The sequence below is a fragment of the Gymnoscopelus braueri genome (assembly GCF_963280865.1).
Source record: "Gymnoscopelus braueri genome assembly, chromosome: 19".
NCBI classification, from domain to species: Eukaryota; Metazoa; Chordata; class Actinopteri; order Myctophiformes; family Myctophidae; genus Gymnoscopelus; species Gymnoscopelus braueri.
In genome coordinates, this window is record NC_137621.1 from 44,198,176 (window position 1) to 44,216,825 (window position 18,650).

Sequence of the window (18,650 nt, forward strand, 5' to 3'; positions counted from 1 at the left end):
TCTTATTCTTCCTTTAAGTTGTATTGTAAGTTTCAGAAGATTTTGTGTCATGCAAGTCTCTTCAGCATTCAATAACAAATCAACCCATTCTCTATTGCAGTTATCATTCAGCACAGTACAGTGTCACACCAGTTCTGTTGTTAAAAATGTTGCTTTCTCTCCATTCTATGCATAGGTGAAAAACAGCTTTTCTCTCTACATGAACTATATTCATTAAATAAGAATACTATGCATTTTTTAAAGATGTATTTTTTCCCCAGGTGCTCATCTTCTTACTCTTACCCCATAGCAATAATCTGTACAAATAAATGATACATAGCAGGACAGTAACTTTAATGTATGATTGGGCTAGAAATAGAGACAGCTCACCAATTCTCTGTAGTATGAAATGACATAGGCTATAGAGACATTTTCCATTAAAAAAAACAGCTGGTGTGCTGGGAACAAGAGGTAAAAAACGAATTTAAGTCCGTTTTCCTTTGTTAAATGATTTGATAAATAATTACTGCCATTGCATATGAATAGACGTTTAGATTTTAGATTGAGATTCCCCATGCTCTGCTATGGGGGAATCAGGGATGTCAGAGTGAACTGAACATTCCCACCCATTCATTTCAATGAAAGTTGCTCATGGGTAGGGGGAAGATTTCCCAGGATGCCCTGGGGTGCATTAACTTCTGGCCCCTGGGCTGCATGTAGGCAGGGATATCAATCAATAATAAGAAAGGAATACATGAAAAAGGCATTAATTGATATACAGTATAGGTCTTTATTGAGCCCTGTATGGAATTCAGGTGTCATCAGCACCGCAGTATGAAACAGGTTTACAACTAAGATTCAAATAAAAATAAGGGCAGAAAGTAAGAGATCACATATAAAAGTAAAAATAAACGTAGTAGTCTGACCTTAGCAATCAGCACTTGCACTGACTGGGATAACAGTGTATAAACAATTTCAAAATAAAATACAGGCATAGCATAAGGCAAAATGTATCATCAGATTATGAACATACTGTATTAATAGCTTAAATAACAAACAAAAAAATACATGCAACTTGTTCCAGTCCAGTCCTAATCCTTCTAGCCTTGCCCTGAGAAAGACCCACGTGGGTCAAAACCGGCTGCCAGCCTTATTTGTTATCATATAAGAAACATTCAAACGCTTTAATACTGTATATCCTCGACTCATTGTGAGTGTGCTTTAAATTAGCCGAAGAGTTTCTCGGTCTTCAAATAACTATGTACAAACGGTCATGTGAGGCTGATATATGTACTGTACCGTGTAAGCCAGCCTACACAGTAGGTATACGGATCATATATTATGTACCGTATAGTCAACCAACAGTGATAATGAGCAATATCTGTTGACAGTGAAACACAACAGTTAACCCAAGTAGGCAACTGTCAAGATACTTTAGTGCAGTGTTTCTCATCCCACATTCTAGTAGAATCTATTGCCCCAGTAGAGCCAGTAGATAATATTAATCTTCATAATCATCATCATCATCATCATATTCATCAACTAGGGCTGCACAGTCTTTCCTCAGCCTGAAAGACATGCAGATGAAACCGTCACGGGCATTGGGCATCTGCCCAACAGTTTCCCAGGTGTCCGTCTCTTCACAGTAGCACTCGATGTTCGGGGTGCACCTACATGAAGAGAGACCAATAGCCATGTGTTAAATATCTGCTGTGGACAAGAAGCCACCTTTCCCAGGCATTCATGGAGCAGCAGTATCTTACCTCCTGAGGCTCTCATCCAGCCCTCCTAGTACGTAGATTTTTCCAGCCACCTCAACCGCGCCATGCTCGGTGCGTCTCACTTGCATGGGAGCACACGTGGTCCATTGGTTGGTCTTGGGGTTGTAACACTCTGTCGTGTTTTCCGGGATTCTGATTCTGATTCTGTTGTTCTCTTCCATAGAAGGTGAGTAACGCTCACCACCTACAGACAAGAATTAAGAGGATAGTGGCTTTTAGTGGGCTCTATTACAGTATGTGCCCAAACTACAAAAGGCTGAAGGGTGTCCATTATTGAACTAAGATCAGTAGTTTAACTACAGTGGAACTACTGTAAAGATACTTACTTATAACTTATTGTCAGTATCAGCGTGTGGGAGTCTATCCCCGTTTTGCAACTTTGATGTACTTTTACTTTACTTGAGTATTCCAATTTACTTCTACTCCACTACATCTCAGAGGCACATTTTTTACTCTTTACTCCACTACAATTATTTGACAGCTTTATTTACTAGTTAGTTTGCAGATTTAGTTCATCAATACAAAACTTACATTAAATGATGAATGATGAAGTAATTACCCCCCCCCGCCCTTTACAACCTACAACATTAACATGAATGCATTACTAATTACAATCCAATAATATGACTGTGAAATGGGCTATTTTCAATACTACTTTAGTACTTTTGTACTCAAGTAACATTTGGAATGCATGACTTTCACTTTTTAGAGTATTTACATTTTGGTACTTTTACACAAAAAAAAGCTGAGTACTTCTTCCACCACTGACTAAGAGCCTTTAAGGACAGGCATGGTACCTATTACGAAGATCTTTCCGTTGAGAGTACAGACAGCTGGATAAGTACGCGGATTCTGAATAGGTGCGACTTCTGTCCATATAGATGTTTCAGGGTTGTACTTGGCCACCTTGTAGATTGAACACCAAGGATTTACACCTACACACACACACACACACACACACAAATAGCAAAGGCAACAGGCAACCATTACTGTTATCCTGGGATATGAAAAATATAACCCAGCTCATCACACAGATGACATGCTACCACACAACTTTGTTAACTCTTTGACTGCGGACGACGCGATAACGCGTCAAGTGCTACTTTGTCCAGTTGGCCGTCGACGCGCTGGACACGCTGGACGCGCGTTCATTGTTTAATCTCTGATTGCGCTATGCTGCTTAATATTCAATGTTATTCTCGAGTTCCACTTACTTCACGGACATCTGCATCCGGTTTCATGGCCTGGATTCCGTTTCCGGTTTTTGATTTTTTTTCCCCAGTCATTTTCGTCCAAAATAGGTAAATAAACGGGTTTTCACACGGTATAACGGACAAACGGACAGCTTCTCTTCTATAATCTATGGTCTGGGTGACGATCAGTCATCGCCGTCGTGTATCACAACGTAATTTTCGCTGATCAAAACAATCTGGGTGACGTCACATCCGTTTTCATGTTTTTCCTTGTCTAATCTATCAAGTAGGGTGAGAGAGACCCAACGACATGATCAAGCTGTCATGTGCTGCGCTCTAGTGGCGGATTTGTGCTGGGTCTTTACATTATGTGTCCTTAAATTATTTTCATGAGAAAAATTCAAAATATAAAAATAAAAAAACACGAAAATTGCTGGCACTGGGGGAGTACTTTATGAAAATACTCTGGCAGTCAAAGAGTTAAAGGCAAAGCTTTCAATAAACTGAAGGACATTGGAGGACTGAAGGAAAATTATAACATCACTTTGGATTATATTTACATTTTTACATTAATTTATTTGAATTATAACAACTATAATTAAATTTTATTATAAGCACTTAAAAAAAAGAATTTCATACTTTTTTTTTATCAGACCCTGTGTGCTCAATTTTGGCTATTTTCTAAGTGTTGCCTTAATTTCAGACTAGTCACTTAAACGGTTACAAAAACATTAATAGTCAGTGAAATTAGTCTCTGTGCACATCCCTAGCATACCCCCCATCCATTCAAACCCCGATTATGCTTTAAAGTTAACTCCCGGGATTCGAACCCTGGTCTCCCGCGTGGAAAGCTTTTCCACTAGCTTAGCCTAAAGGGGAATTCCCGTTTGAAGGAGATATTAGGCTTTTGGTCATCCGCAGAGGCTCTGAGCACCTATTGCTACATAATCTAATCTATATAGGCATGAGTGCTGCCGATGACCCGAGGGTGTATCATGCCAATTGAGAATTTGGTCGCAACCGGAGGGGAATGCGTTCCCAACGGGCACCGGCTGAGGGCGGGAGAGACCCATTACCACAGTAATGGGTACTGCACTGGGTAATCTGACAACGGGTACAGCGATTACTCTTGACAACAAGTTCAATGGTTATTGTATAATTGCATGCATTCCCGACTTGCATCTTTCCCAAGTAGACACATAACTTGTTACATAAAATAAAAAAACCTGTTATGTACCCATCAAATAGAGATGTCCTTCCAGTGCGACCGTCACTGTGGTATCCTGAAGATAATCGCAATGTGCTGCCAGATTGACAGACTCCATGAGCTGCCAGGTGTTGGTTTTGGGGTCATAACGCTCCATTGAGCCAGGGCGATCACCACCCACGGCATACATATATCCATCCAGCATCGCCATGCCTATAGACCATGTGGAGTTGTGCAGGGGAAAAAGAAAAAAAACACTGATCATTAGAAGGCCTTGGCCATATGCACTTCGCCTGGTAAACCACATCCCTTCCGGAAATCTAATTTCCATTTGATTTCAAGAAGGAGTCTGGCATGAGGGCCTGTTGGTCCTTTGGGCTGGAGCTGGGCGGGAGCAACACCGTTGACTGACACCCCCTTCAGCCAAACAGCAGTTTGTTATACCACCACCAGAGCAACTGGGGACTTTTAAAAGAGAGACGAAAACAGCGGACAGAATTTCAATGGCAGCCGTTCCATTTCGGTCGGCTGCACTCGGCTCCATTCGGGTTCACTCGAGATCCACCTGATTGGCCAACGTAAGCTGTCAATCACAGAACAATGAGCGAGGACGCCGATAGGCGAGTCCATTTTGTGGACGAGCAAGAAACGCCCAGATAGGCCCTCAGGCCAGACCCAATTCCTGAAATCAAATGCAAATGAGATTTCCGGAAGGGGGGGGTGGGGGGGGTTACCAGGCATTATGCACTATGCAGGCTCTCCTTGGCTAACCAAAGCAACAACACTTTTGTTGTTTGGGCCCGCCCCGTGTCAAACATTTCCCATACTCAAGGCTGATATTAGGAGTGGAAGTAGTATTACATTGCTACTGCTTGACCGCAACACTCACACACAAATACAGGGACACTTATGTTATCAACATACTATACTTTATATTTAACAGCAGAAAGGCTTCCAGAGCATTGCAAATATAGCTAGTTTTGAATGCTAGATTTTGTCAGGTCTGTGACATTTATGAGACAGAGTTAAATTTGATAACGTCTGTGTTTGGAGAAAAAATATATATTTTCTTACTTGGACAAATGTTTACCTTTTTGCCGGGGTAATTTGTTTATTTCTGGAACACGGTTCTTATATGACGTGATCTAAGATATGGGAAATCCAATACAAAAGAAATAACGCCGTGACCCAGGGGGATAGCGCCCTCTAACGGCAGTGATGTCAGACTTCGATGCTCGATTAAATACCATAGTTTGATAATCTTACTGAAGTAGGAGCGTGGCTTATTCATGGAAGCCATCTTCAACCATGAGTTACTGGGAACGTCATAGCGCCACATCTCCCTAGACCTAAAATCCAACAAAGACGATCCTCCTCTCTCTCCTCCTGCCAAATACAGAGTACAGCCTATGGTGGGAGAAAAGTAGAATGAAAACACTGATTTATGCCTTGATTGTTAAAAAACTAAAGAAGTTGTTTTTCTGTTATTTAGATTTGTTTTTACTTGACCACAAATGTTAGTATGTTGTTTTGGACAGATGCTAGGTTTGATGTACACCTGGTGGTGTACTAATGTCTTTGAAGCACTACATTGTTCTCTTTGCACAATACTTATGTGACCATTTGTTGACTAGGGTTCATGACATTTACTCCCATTTTGCACTGATTGTGCGATGCGATGCTAGAGTGCGGTCAAGCCAACACCAACTCGGGACTCCGAGTTGACTGATTTTAAGTAGCTCTGAAGTGTCTGCTAAAAGCCTAAATAAAAGCCTAAATTGTACCCTTCAAGAATTTCAATTGCTTTTCCAGCGCAACAAATGAAAGTTTCAGAGGCAAAACAGAGTAGTGTCCATTACAGGTCCCAAGTTGATTATCTCGGAAGGTGCTTCTCACCGGTCTTAACCACAGCATGCCCAGATACTTTCCAGGGAAAACGTCCTAGAGTCTTCCATTGATTGGTCAGGCGATCGAAGATTTCAATTTTGTCAAACTTGCTCCCGCCTTCTCCTCCCACTGTCAAAATCACTTTAAAAAAAACAAGGGAGAAGGAGCACGCGAGTCAGAGTAGTTTTAACCCATTAAGACCTGGAACGCATCTGTGTCACTTTTTCATTTGAGTTAAAAAGCATTATTTTACACTTTGGCTATTCAAAAATAGCAGATCTACAAGCTTGTAACGAGCTTGTAGATCTGCTATAATCTCTGAATATACAGTATATATTTTTAAAGCGAACATTTTTAACTCAAATCTTTGCTTCCGGGGGTCCCTGGAACAACACATTTTGAGATGGAGGTCGGTGGCCAAATACATATAAAAGTTGGAGCACCACTGATATAGAAACATACGTTTTTTCAGAATACTGTTGGGATTTAGAAGACATTTTTTGAATCGGCTTCAGGTCTTAATGGGTTAAGCAGGTTTAACTCGAAACTAGAAAAACACTGATGTATTTTTGCAACATTCATTCATGTGTGAGGAAGGGTACCTGTGGTCCTGCGTGGGCGTGCTGCGTTACAGAAGGGCTGGTCTTTGGCCTCAGAGATGAACCTCTGGCAGCCCTGGTATTCTTTCACCACATCCAGAGACTCAACCACAGTGTGGAGGTAGGAGGGGCTTATGAGAGGCAGACGGATTTGCTCTAGTACCTTAAAGAACACAAAGTGACCAACATTATATAATAATCATGCATCGTACCAGCAAGTACCATATGCCAAGCATGTACAGCAGGTGCTGTTCTATAAACAAAAACTAAGAAAAGAAAAAAACAGCTCCATGTGAAGTTCCTTTAAATGTATTGACGTTTCGGCCTGCTGGCCCTCATCAGAATGAATAAGGGCAGGTACACACTGCAGGACCTTAAAGTGGTCGGGGGGTCATCTGATCGTTAAGCATAACACACTGCAGGAGTATATTTCTTGAAATAGTCTCTCACATATCCTTGTGGTTTTCACACTATACGATTGATCACCGACTAGGGATCACACACTGTAGGATAGTTCACTAGGATGCTATCCAGACCCGATACATACATTTGTTTTTATTCCAATTCATTTTAACCGATGTCTCATGAAAACGTGCACAGCTCCCGTGATATGCGCGAGAGACAGGACACTATTGAAATTAAATCTCAACCAGCTTAAAAGTGCGCAATGAAACTCAGTAACAGCGTTGCCATGTCCGCTTATTATAAGCTACTTTGGGCTTGTTTTTCTGTAGAGTTGCTTGTAAATATTGGTTGTTGCGGGGTGTGTTTTTTGGGCTCATTTGTGTAGTTGCTTATTTGGCCTTGTTTCCTAATGTTGTTTAAACCAGTGGTTTAAACAACACATAATATGTATTTGTCCGCAGACCCCCCTTCTGAAAATATGTTGTGCCATCATAGACCCCCATACAAGATTTGTGTGGATTTGGAAAATATTCCACAATTTTCTCAAGATCTTTCTTTGAAAATAGCTGCGACGCGTTGTGAGCTTGTAGATCGGCTATTTTCAAATATCCAATGTATTTGTAAATAGGTTTAAAGTGCTCAAGTGGCCTTTTCTTGGGCTTGTTTTCATAGACCTGGTTGCTTATTTATCTCGCAACATCTGGCAACGCTGTTCAGACACAGCGTGTGTCAAACGCATGCTGCACTCACAGACACACACACACACACACACACACAGAGCTCGCTCTTGCTCTCGCTCTCTGTCTCTGTCTCTCTCTCTCTGTACAATTCCTCTAAAATGAACAGCCCACCAGGCTCGCTCACTCTCTCATTTTGTTTTATAATTTTAACTTAATACAGGACTGGACGGTAATATTGCGGTAGGGACTGTTTGTTGTGGTCAGATCCAGCGACGCTCCCCTAGCCACGGTGGCTGTAATGTGCTCTCATTGGCTGTAGCGTGGATCTCCTCGCAGACCCTTTCATACTGTATGATACTGTCCGATCTCCTGTCTGCGACAGGGCCGAATAACTAACCAGATAGATTTTTGAAAACGTCGCAAAGCCATCCCAGAGCGGATGATCGCGGCCAGATCGTGTCGCTGTGCCCTTCACACACAGCGAGCATTATCTCGCCGATCAAAGGCCGATCTGCGTCAGATCGGGAGGTTTTGTCGGCGAGCGCCAAAAAAGGTCGCGGACAGCATTATCGCGGACCAAATGTCCTGCAGTGTGTACCTGCCTTTAATGTTGCTGTTCTAGCAACTACCTAGATTTAGAACTATCTAGACAGGCAGAGACCTCTGATCGTCTGACAACGTGACAATAAAAACAAATTACTGACCTTTTCAAAGTTCTGCCTGCGGGTAGGACACTTGCCTAACCACAACATGGCAGCTTCAAACACCATGTCCTCCTTTGGCACATTGAGATGGTCACTGGCAAAAATCACTGTCAGTTCTTCCACGGAGAGAGACAGGAACTCTTCCTGTTGGTAGAAAATAAAATACAGTAGATTAGCTGACAGATAAGACCCTGTTCCCTTACTTCATGCTGAAGTGACCGTTTCACCTCTGAAGTCTCACTGTTGGTAGATGGTTTGTTTAGTGAAATGGACTGTAGCTTATTGATATATTAAACCAGTTCATTGAGCAATGACCTGGTGATGACAGGTTGAGTAACAGTCAGTAATAAAGCAAAGTTATTGGAGCAAAAGCCTACAACAAGCAACTTGGGAAATGTATGATCCCTCAATCACTGACCTGCTGGTAGATGTCACTGAAGTGTTCCAGAATATAATCCACGCTGTGTTGCTCCAACATTTTACAGGATTGAGCCTCAGCAAAGCAGTAAATCCCTACACAGTTACTTATATCCATGTGACGCTCCATGAAGTCACAGCAGGCCTCTCGAATAGCCATGACATCAAACAAGTTTGATGCTACTAGCAGGGCCTAGACCAAATTAAAAAAAAACGTTATTAAGCACCAATGTTGTGTAGGACAAACAAGTAGACAATGAATAAGATTTATGATGATAATAAATTACCTGCACATTTACAGTGGAGATAGACACCTCTGAAGTATAGGCATAGTTCACCAACATACCAATCATCTGAGGTTCCACTGCACTGATGGTCACCCTTTCCTGTGTGGACTCCACCATGCCAGACGTAAACATTGCCTGTGCAGGTTAAAAAGGTGAATGGTTGGCTTGGAGTGTTCATGGTTCAGGCCTTTATTTACAATTAACTGGCTGGATATAGCGGTTCACGAGAAAGCCAAGGCAGAACTGAAATGGCATTCCCTTAACAACAGCAGGTCAATAAATGTGTTTACCTCAAAGTATGGGCTGAAGGAGGCCAGTACATAACGATGGCAGGGGAACTCCTGTCCCCCGCAGCACAGAATCACATCACACAGGGCACGCTTGAGCCGCAGCCTGTTTAGACCCTCTAACACCTTGTTGGGATGGGTGCGCTCCACATACACCTCAGTGTGCGGTGAGGATAGCGATACACTGGTGCCGTCCTCCTGAAGTGCAACAACAGCATCCAGGGGGAGATTTATAATCAGACAGATAAACAACTATTAATCTATGAATAATGTTGCTGATCTGGTAATGTGGCTTGAAAACTGTCCGTGTCATATTTTCCCTTGCATATATTAGTTTAATGTGTCAACATATGTTTTTCATCTTGGTTTTCCAGCATGTTGACCTGGCTAGGTAATCTAGTTTCTCATCCATTCCCCTCTCAATCTTCCCCTTACCTACCAATAAGCACCAATGTTCCCCAAACCCCCTCAGTATGCCCCTTGTCCTTCCAATCTGCGCCAACCTTACCTAACAGCCCCAAACCTCCTAATTGGTCTCCTCCTAAAATGTAGGCAAAGGCGGTGAGTGATCACACTGAAATGCTTCACTTCAGGTGCAAATGCTTCATAGAACGCCTTGAAAAGCAGACAGGCATCCACCCAGTATGTACAGTGTTCTGTCCTCCTGTGCTTGGTGTATCAAGTCAACACACTTGAACACAACAATGCAATCCACCAATAGCTCTTTGAACATCACGTGCACACACTCTCACATGGTAAGTGTCCAGTCTCATTCTCTTGGCAGCCATGATGTTCTCTCTGAAGTGAGGTTTGGGTCAAGTCTGCAGAAAGAACACACCTGTTGTTGATAATAGTGATTTAATACAGTTCAGGCTGAGCATAGTGAAATGAGGTTGCATTGTGGTCCGATTCTGTTTCTGAAATATTTACCCACCATAGTAGTTCTAACCGTAGCTAACAAATTGATTCAAGCAGACATTGAGTGTTGGGACCAAACTTTAGTCTGTCTTTGGCTCTTTGCCCCACCTTTGATTCACTCCCTCCATGCAAAACAACTCATTTGTTCTTCATTTTACTGGGGGATTGAATTGGCTTCTCTTTACAACATTCTTACATCAGCCCCAATCCAACAAACACGTGCTCACAATACGCATATAAATGATAGAAACATAACGTAAGCATTCATGTATATAATATTGTACAAACATAAATGTAAGAAACACAGCTCAATTAAACATACCTGGCTGGCTGCATTCAAATCTAAAGGCAGTGAGTCTAGCCAATCAAGTGGCCACAACAGACAGCCGCACACACACTGCAGTGAAGTCCGTCAACAAATGCGCATACAATAAATAATGTCATTAATATTCACTTTCAGACGTCTCTCAAACTTAGAACAAGCAAACCTTGTTTCTCGCGCTTCTCGAAGAAGTGTAACAACTATGTCCTCCTTACAACACACACACGCTACTACCCAAGACAAAAATAGTCAAGACGCGTCTCACATCTCCGGTTTACTTCACATTATCTGCGTGAAGTGGGCGGACGCCTTTTTAGCAGGCCGGAAGTAGGTTGAAGTAAGTCTCGTCGGCAGCGCCACAGCTGGGTGCCAGACGCCTGGCCCCACCCACTTAGGAGACCATTTGTAGGATTTGTGTACAAATTTGCCTCTAGTGGCTACAATTGGGATAGTGTATCTTCATAAATTAACCATCTTTGCTACTATTGCATACGCAGTTCCGGCCAGAAACGTAAACACAGCTGTGTTCAGCTATGAAATATAAGCCATCAGATATATAACTTCCGGTGGACGATCTCTTCAGAATAAGAGTATACTCTCGAGTAAAAAGAAGCCATTGAAAAACTATTATTTTGCACATTCAAACTATACATTAAGCATTTAAACGAAGCTACTTACACCACTTATGTTTCTGTGTAACACAAACAGTTTTAATAAAATTAAGAATTAATTTAAATGGATAAATGCTGCAAACACAACACAGCCCTACTGAACAACGTCTGGTTTTGCTGTTCTTCCTTCAAAAAAAGAGAAGAAGAGAACAGAAAATAATTTATTTATCAATAACAGTTTGCCTTTTTCCCCCTCCACTTCAGATCAATTGTTTTTGCTGAAGTTTATAATAAGAGAGCTTTTATTTGACAGTACCAACCCGGATATACTCATTGCTGATTGTCTCTACATTCAGTGACAAAGAAAGAGATGGCAGATTTATCCTTGTATCTCACTAATGTCAACGTTTCACTGGGACAACAAGCCATGGAAACTGAAAAGGTTTGTTTGATCCTATGGTCTTAAGTTCTGTATGTTTTTGTTCTTCTAGTTGTCATAACAATCAGTAGTGTAATTAATAGAGTCACTTCCTTAGCTCAGTTAGCTAACAGAAACTGTCGCCCACAATCACACAACAAGCTTGTTTGTGCTGTAGGCGAGAAAGTTTAGCAGGATACATTGTGATATCTAAATGTGTTGTTAGCTTGTAGATCTGTTCTTTTTGGCAATTGACACTGAGTAGGAGTATACACATTATTGGAAGAAGTTCTAGATTGACTAGTTCTAGACTTCTTTAGTAGTAGATGTGTAAGAAGAAAGGGAAAAGTAGCATTAACACTAGCTGTAGTATACAACCCTCGTAGACGTATTTATGATTCTGACGTTTTCAATCTACGAGAGTTGTAGGGTGCACTTCCCATAGTGACTTGGACTTTCTGCACTATGCCCCGTAGACACTCCAAACATTGTACAAAATGAAAATAAAGGCTCTTACCGCCGAGCCCCAAATGTTAACTGGGTCTACGGGGTAGTAGTGTAATGTAATAATCCATATCTTTCAATAAAGAAGTGTTTTAATGCCGTCTGTGGCCGAACGCCATTTTTTCACCCTCGTTTACTTCCTGTTTACATTTAGTGTAATTCCGGGTTTCACCGGATGCGCCCCCTCACTTCCCGTCACTACCGCCCATTGGGAACTTCCGACAGAATCGGCCACAGACTGCATTAAAACACTTCTACAATGTAGAAGTACTCTGTTACAAGTCTTGTATTCAAACTTTTATTTGTAGTAAATCTACACAAGCTTGGCATCAAAAGTACCAAACGTAGAACTCATGCAGAACAATAACATTATTGGATTTTAATTAGTAATGCATCTGTGTTCATCACTTTTATGTTGCAGTGTTAATTACTTTGTGCTGCTAGGTGTAACACATTTATCAGTTATGTATGTTTTGTATTAATAAACTACATCTGTAAAGTAACTAGTAACTAAAGCATTCAAAAATTGTTAAGTAAAAATGATACCATCTCTGAGATGTAGTGGAGTACAGTTATAAAGCACTTCACTACTTCACTCACTGCACTGTACTTTTGAATAAAAGCACTTAGTTGTTGGGAGAATAAGATGCATCATGCATTCAGTTGTGATCAGACACTAATGGCACTCTTGCAGCAGGCCTAATGCAAAGTAAATATTTAATCTTGATGTCTTGGTTAACATTTTCCATGAGCAGTTGTTATAGGCTTTTAAGAAGGAGCATATTGTTTTTAAACTCAAGACAATAACATTAGCTGATGATGTCCATGTATTTTAGGATAGTTTTAGACCCTTATGTAGATTAAGTTTGTCTATGATGTACTGCCATTATTATTAAAGAAGACAGTTTTGCCTAAAGCTGCAATCATGCCCTAACCCAGGGGTCTTCAACGTTTTCAGGCCAAGGACCCCCTAGCCGAGAGAGATGAAGCAGGGACCCCCTCTATAGTGTATAAAATTGTGTTTCAGATCAACTTTTGCTGCTCTTTTTTTCCATGTACACCTATGCCTCTTTGCCAAAAATGCCAACAACGAACTTGTAGATCTGCTATTTTTGGCTAAAGTTCTCCTCAGAAAAGGGATGCTAGGGTTTAAGTGGTTAATGTAAAAAGAATCATATCACACAAAGATTTGGTGGACCCCCTATAGTAACTCTGAGGACCCCCTAGGGGTCCCGGACCCCCTGTTGAAGACCCCTGCCCTAACCGGTATATGAGCTTGAGGCAAGGGTCTAAATTGCTCAATGGTGCACCTGGAAACCACCCTCCAATCGCTGCAGATGTGCTATATTGCAGTGGTTCTCAAACCTTTTCAAGGACCTCCAAATTGATGAATATTTGGCCGCAGACCCCCATCTGAAAATATGTTGTGCCAGGGACCCCCAGAAGCAAAGATTTTTGTTAAAAATGTTCCCTAATGTTCAAGATTTTTGAAAAATAGCCAAAGTATAAAAGGTTAAAATGATTATGATGCTACATTAACTACTTTTGCTGGGGACCCCCTAGAACCCGCCCCCCCCCCACTTTGGAAACCAATGCCATATTGTACTAACTCACTCTACCATACAGATTCATTGGTTAGAAATAAACGTTTTGTTCAGTCAAATAAGTCCTGCGTTGCAGCTTGAAAGACAGTTCTGCTGTAGCTTGATGCAGAATTTCTCGCCGTAGATTTGTGTAGATTGGTGACATATGCTGTCGTACTCTGTTCCTGCCAGAACCCCAGCAGGGTGAAGGACTTTGAGAGTGTGGAGCTGGGCGAGCAGGCCGGCGGGCGAGAGAGCGAGAGGGTGAGGGTGCCCCGGAGGACCATCTACTTCGCCAGCGGAGAGACCATGGAGGAGTACAGCACCGACGAGGAGGAGGAAGAGGAGCAGCCGCTCAAGAAGGACATCCTGCCCGTAGACACGGTAGGTTTGGGATTCTCTCTCTCCCGATTTGTCTATCGTGAGATCCAAAAACGTAGACTGTAATCCTGCGTTCACACCAGCGGCGACAAAAGCTACACAACGACCCGAGTGAGCGTAAATGAAAAGGGGTACGGTTAAACCAGTGGTTCTCAAACCTTTTCATGCCAAGGACCCCCACATTTATATATATTTGGCCGCGGTCCCCCATCTGAAAAGGTTGTGTGCCATGGACCCCCAGAAGAGAAGATTTGTGTCGAAATTATTCAACATTTTTCAAACACTTTCAAGATTGTTAAAAAAAGGTAAAATATAGTTAAAAGTGGTTTAAATGATTGTGACGCTATTAACACATTTTGCTGGGGACCCCCTGGAACCACCCCAATGACCCCTGGGGATCCCCGGCCCGGACCCCACTTTGAGAATCAATGGTTAAAACGGCACAGGGAACTGATTAACGGCAAGAAAGAGTTTTTCCCTTCCATTTATAACAAGACGTGTGAGTTTGTCAGGACGGCAGAGGACACAGAGCTTAATTCCAGCCAGGAGCTTCGACATGACTAGTAATAACACAGTCATTAAATCTATTTGTTTCAGGCACATCATCCCTTAATTTCCAAACAGATAATCCAGCTTTCCCCCACGAATGTATGCCTTTTTTTATTGTTATATACCCTCTAGCATAAGAAAAGCATACGTGACCCTTGTTTGCCACACATTTCCGTGTTCATTTGGTACACATGATCATTAGCATTATAAGGTCTTGAACAGGTCTTTCAGTCCATTAACAAGATGTGAGAGTAGTTGTCTTTATCAGTAGAGTATTTATTTGATTCTCACGGTAGCTCTGTGCTCTGATGTGTTTTTCCTCTTGATGGTTTCAGTCCAAGCTGACCTGGGGTCCATATTTCTGGTTCCACATGTGGAGAGCGGCCACCTCCACCATCTCAGGTAGACTACTAGTACTGTGATAATTGTTATTCATGTTTATATCTGTTAGTAGGCCTGTCAGAATTATTACGCAATCGGATAATCGCAATCATTTGAGATAATCGCAATATTTTTTGCATAATCGTTTCCATGTTGAAAAATGTTCATACATTTTCGAATATAAAAAAGTAGAAATAGCAGATCTACAAGCTTACGTGGTTGTAAGCTCGTAGATCAGCTATTTCCGCTATTTTTACATGTATAAAATTATTAAATATGTCAATAGTTTCTTATTATATTTAATTATTTGTCATATCTGCCCTGTGAAATGTTTTATTACGAAGCCTAAAAGCCAAACAGAAATGCATTTTTTATTCATATGTTCCAATGTTCAATGCCAAAAACACAATTAAATCGTTAATTTGTAATCGTGACAGCCCTATCTGTTTAGATGCCTCTGTTATCCCCCCACAACATGAAACTGTGTGTGTGTGTGTGTGTGTGTCCACTGTGCAGTGTGTGACTACATGGGAGAGAGGATGGCTTCTCTGTTTGGCATCACCACTCCTAAATACCAGTACGCTATCGATGAGTACTACCGCTTAAAGAAAGAGGTAGGAGACTTGCACAGAAACATCCTAAGGCCATTATGTTGAAGAGATTCACTGGAAATCTGCTTAGATGCACTGTATTAACGCCAGGCCTTTGTGTTTGAGTGAAGGTAAGCCTGATTTGTACTTCGTCGTACAATGGGCCAAAAATAGCTGATCTACAAGCTCACAACGTGCTGCGTTGTGAGCTTGTAGATCGACTATTTTCGGCACCGGACACAGACATGCAACAAAGTGTAAATGATGCTTTAATGTCCACACACATCAGCTCATACACTGTAGTTAGACATCATTTGCTGTATTTACTATACATTTTAAAGATATATTTTGTGGCTTTATTAATAGTATACAGTACTTAAATGGGGAGAGAGAGACGTAGAGGGACACGCAGCAAAGGTCGTCGGGATCGCGAGGCCAGCGGTCCGGGCCTTTACAATACATTTTAATGTACACTCAAAATGTTGACCGCCGTGACTTTGTAAATTGTATTAGGGTCATTATAATATTATTAAGGGCGCATTATTAAACTTTTAAAACCAATTAGGTATTTCTTTCTGTAGGAGACTGATATTGATTGCTGTCATTATTTCAGCACAACCACAAGCTCTATATTAGAATTAAATATTGCACTCCATTATTACTGAAGAATTTAGCTGGTGGCTGATGTCTGCTGTCAGCCGCCTTCACCCTGGCTCGCTCTCATTAATATGTAATTATTCTTTGAAGAAATTAAATTGAATTTGAAAGGGAAACGTTTTTAAGATTGGCTCAGGTAATAATTTCTTTCTATATTATGAATATTTGATGAATTCTCTGAACGTCTCGCTGGAGTTCTCCTGCAAGTTGAAAAGTGTCTGGACAGTGCGTTTCTTTTAACTTTGCATGTGTGAACAAAGTTTGCACTCACGGCCTGAAACAGCCCATCTCTGTGCATCCCTGACCGTCCTCCTCCTCTCTGCAGGAGGAAGAGGAGGAAGAGGAGAACCGGCTGGCCGAGGATGCGGAGCTCAGGTTCCAGGTCCAACAGAGACGGGAGGAGGACCTCGATCCCGCCACGGAGCAGCCGGAGCGCACCGGAGCCTCCTTCGTCAACGTGAGCTTTGAACTGGACCCCGAACCCCCTCTCAACACCGGCGACACCAACAGGGTCCCCGCTCCTCTATCGTCCTGAAGTGAACACTGACAGCTGCTTCCCTTAAAGAGACTTCTAACACGCATCCATCCGATTTCTGTATCTTTGTTTTTTTTAAGTATGCAGTACTGATATTGCTATTTTTATATTGTTTAATTTCCTAATAGAACTACAATGTATGCAGCAGGTGGGGGGCTAATGTTAAAAAAAGGGCTTTTCAAAGTTGCTGGATTGCCTCTCTCGCTCTCTCTATGAATGTGGTTTTATATGAATAGTGTTGTTAACGGTATATGCATTAAATAGGGACACAGTGAAGCTGGTTAAAAGGCTACGACAGTAAGCAGAGGACTCTTCTGGGATTGTGGGTCAATTCATTTTAAATTCAGAGTGTATATACTGGAAGTAGTTACAGAAATTGAATTTTGAACGATATGTGGTTCCCACATTGAATGAATTGAAAATAAGTTGACGCCTAACTCACCCAACTGTACAGTAATTCATACCAATCCAGATAATGGAGGTGGAATGCATTGAGAAATCCCATGAATCTCTAGACAATGGTCTTTTATTAACAACATTCTGGGATAAAGTATCACAGCTTAGCAATTCAACCCCAATACCCGAGCCTGTACTTCCTGTCTGACGTAACGTCAAGCCCTCGCTTTATTGTCGTAAGTTCCATACAGGAAATAAGGAGAACCTGAACTGAGAGGGTGAACTTATTGCACTAAGAATGCATCATAACTTCAGGTTGAGCCTTTAAAGACAACTAGGTCCTCTCCTCACATTGGAAACCTATCAGTTCCCTATTGTCAGCAATGCTTGTATATGTCCAGTTTCCCCTCCCCTGTGTGTGAATAGGGAGGTGTGTGCTATGACACTCACTGGTGACAGATCCTGAGACAGCCTCATTACCACTGGAGAGCTAAGCCATGGGCTAAACTTAGCTTCTATGACTTTTGTGTGTTCACAACAAAATTGATCACAACCGTGTGGCATTATTTCCTTTCAAAGTTGGTTTGTCAGCTCGGTTGTGACGACACCCATCTGCAGCCATTTTGCGCTCCTCTTTCTAGTCAACTTTCATCTTAAAGCTACACTATGTAACTTTCCTCTTCTACCCCGGATTTGAACCCGGTTTCCTGCGCAAGTGCTGACATTTTTACAATTGAGCTAATAGCCTGCCTGCTTGCTCAGGAGATTAATTGAATCTTGACCATCAGGTCAAAATATGTGTCAGATCAGATCCTGTGTCTAGGTGAGACATGACCTTTGACACAATCTAAATGTCTCAATAGATGAGCAGGGAGACAACAAAAAGTTACATTGTGCTGCTTTAAATCAATGAAGATGCAAAATGAAGTGATGTGACTCTTGACTGTAACCCTACTTGACTCTCCAGTGGAGAGGTTTCTATACTGTGCCAGTGAATGAGCACACCGCTGGTTGTATTAATAATGTTACTAGTGCCTGTAGACCATTAGATTTGAATATTTTCCTTTATGATTTTTATTTCGGTACGCTACAGTGTCTTGTGCCCAGTGCTGTCATTTATATCACAGCACACTTCTGGTGTCATTTGAGGTCTGACCTGGTTCTGCTAAGAATTGAAAGGAAATCAGTTCTCATCAAGTCACTCTGTTGGCTTTGACAGATGTGGGCCCTAACTACCAATAGAGGATCAGCTTGGCATTGCAATTCTTTCACTTTTTTATGACTTCTATTTTATTGAAATGTTCTTTATCTGACAACAAATGTAATCAAAAGTATAACCGTCTTGATCAACAACCAAAAAACAAAACAAAAGGCCAGTA

General features: G+C 41.6%; 2 protein-coding genes across 3 annotated transcripts; one reads left to right on the forward strand and one right to left on the reverse strand.

Moving 5' to 3' along the window:
- Positions 1–790: 790 nt before the first annotated feature.
- LOC308074546 (kelch-like protein 23) lies at positions 791–10,804 on the reverse strand. Of its 2 annotated transcripts, XM_080414029.1 has the most exons (13): positions 10,667–10,804; positions 10,179–10,247; positions 9,430–9,624; positions 9,140–9,274; positions 8,854–9,045; positions 8,436–8,579; positions 6,650–6,809; positions 6,057–6,188; positions 5,427–5,567; positions 4,191–4,373; positions 2,558–2,695; positions 1,743–1,944; positions 791–1,649 (listed from the first exon to the last, which is right to left on the reverse strand). In XM_080414029.1, exons 2-13 carry the CDS (start codon positions 10,212–10,214, stop codon positions 1,481–1,483), a joined length of 1,827 nt encoding a protein of 608 aa, XP_080270155.1. In that variant the 5' UTR covers positions 10,215–10,247; positions 10,667–10,804; the 3' UTR covers positions 791–1,480. The 2 variants fall into 2 exon arrangements, with proteins under 2 accessions (XP_080270155.1, XP_080270156.1); XM_080414030.1 differs by lacking the exon at positions 5,427–5,567.
- A 792-nt stretch (positions 10,805–11,596) lies between these two features.
- fam177a1 (family with sequence similarity 177 member A1) lies at positions 11,597–18,575 on the forward strand. Its single transcript, XM_080414035.1, has 5 exons — positions 11,597–11,719; positions 13,975–14,166; positions 15,048–15,114; positions 15,610–15,707; positions 16,666–18,575. The coding sequence occupies exons 1-5, from the start codon at positions 11,648–11,650 to the stop codon at positions 16,873–16,875; spliced, it is 639 nt and encodes a 212-aa protein (XP_080270161.1). The 5' UTR covers positions 11,597–11,647; the 3' UTR covers positions 16,876–18,575.
- Positions 18,576–18,650: the final 75 nt, after the last annotated feature.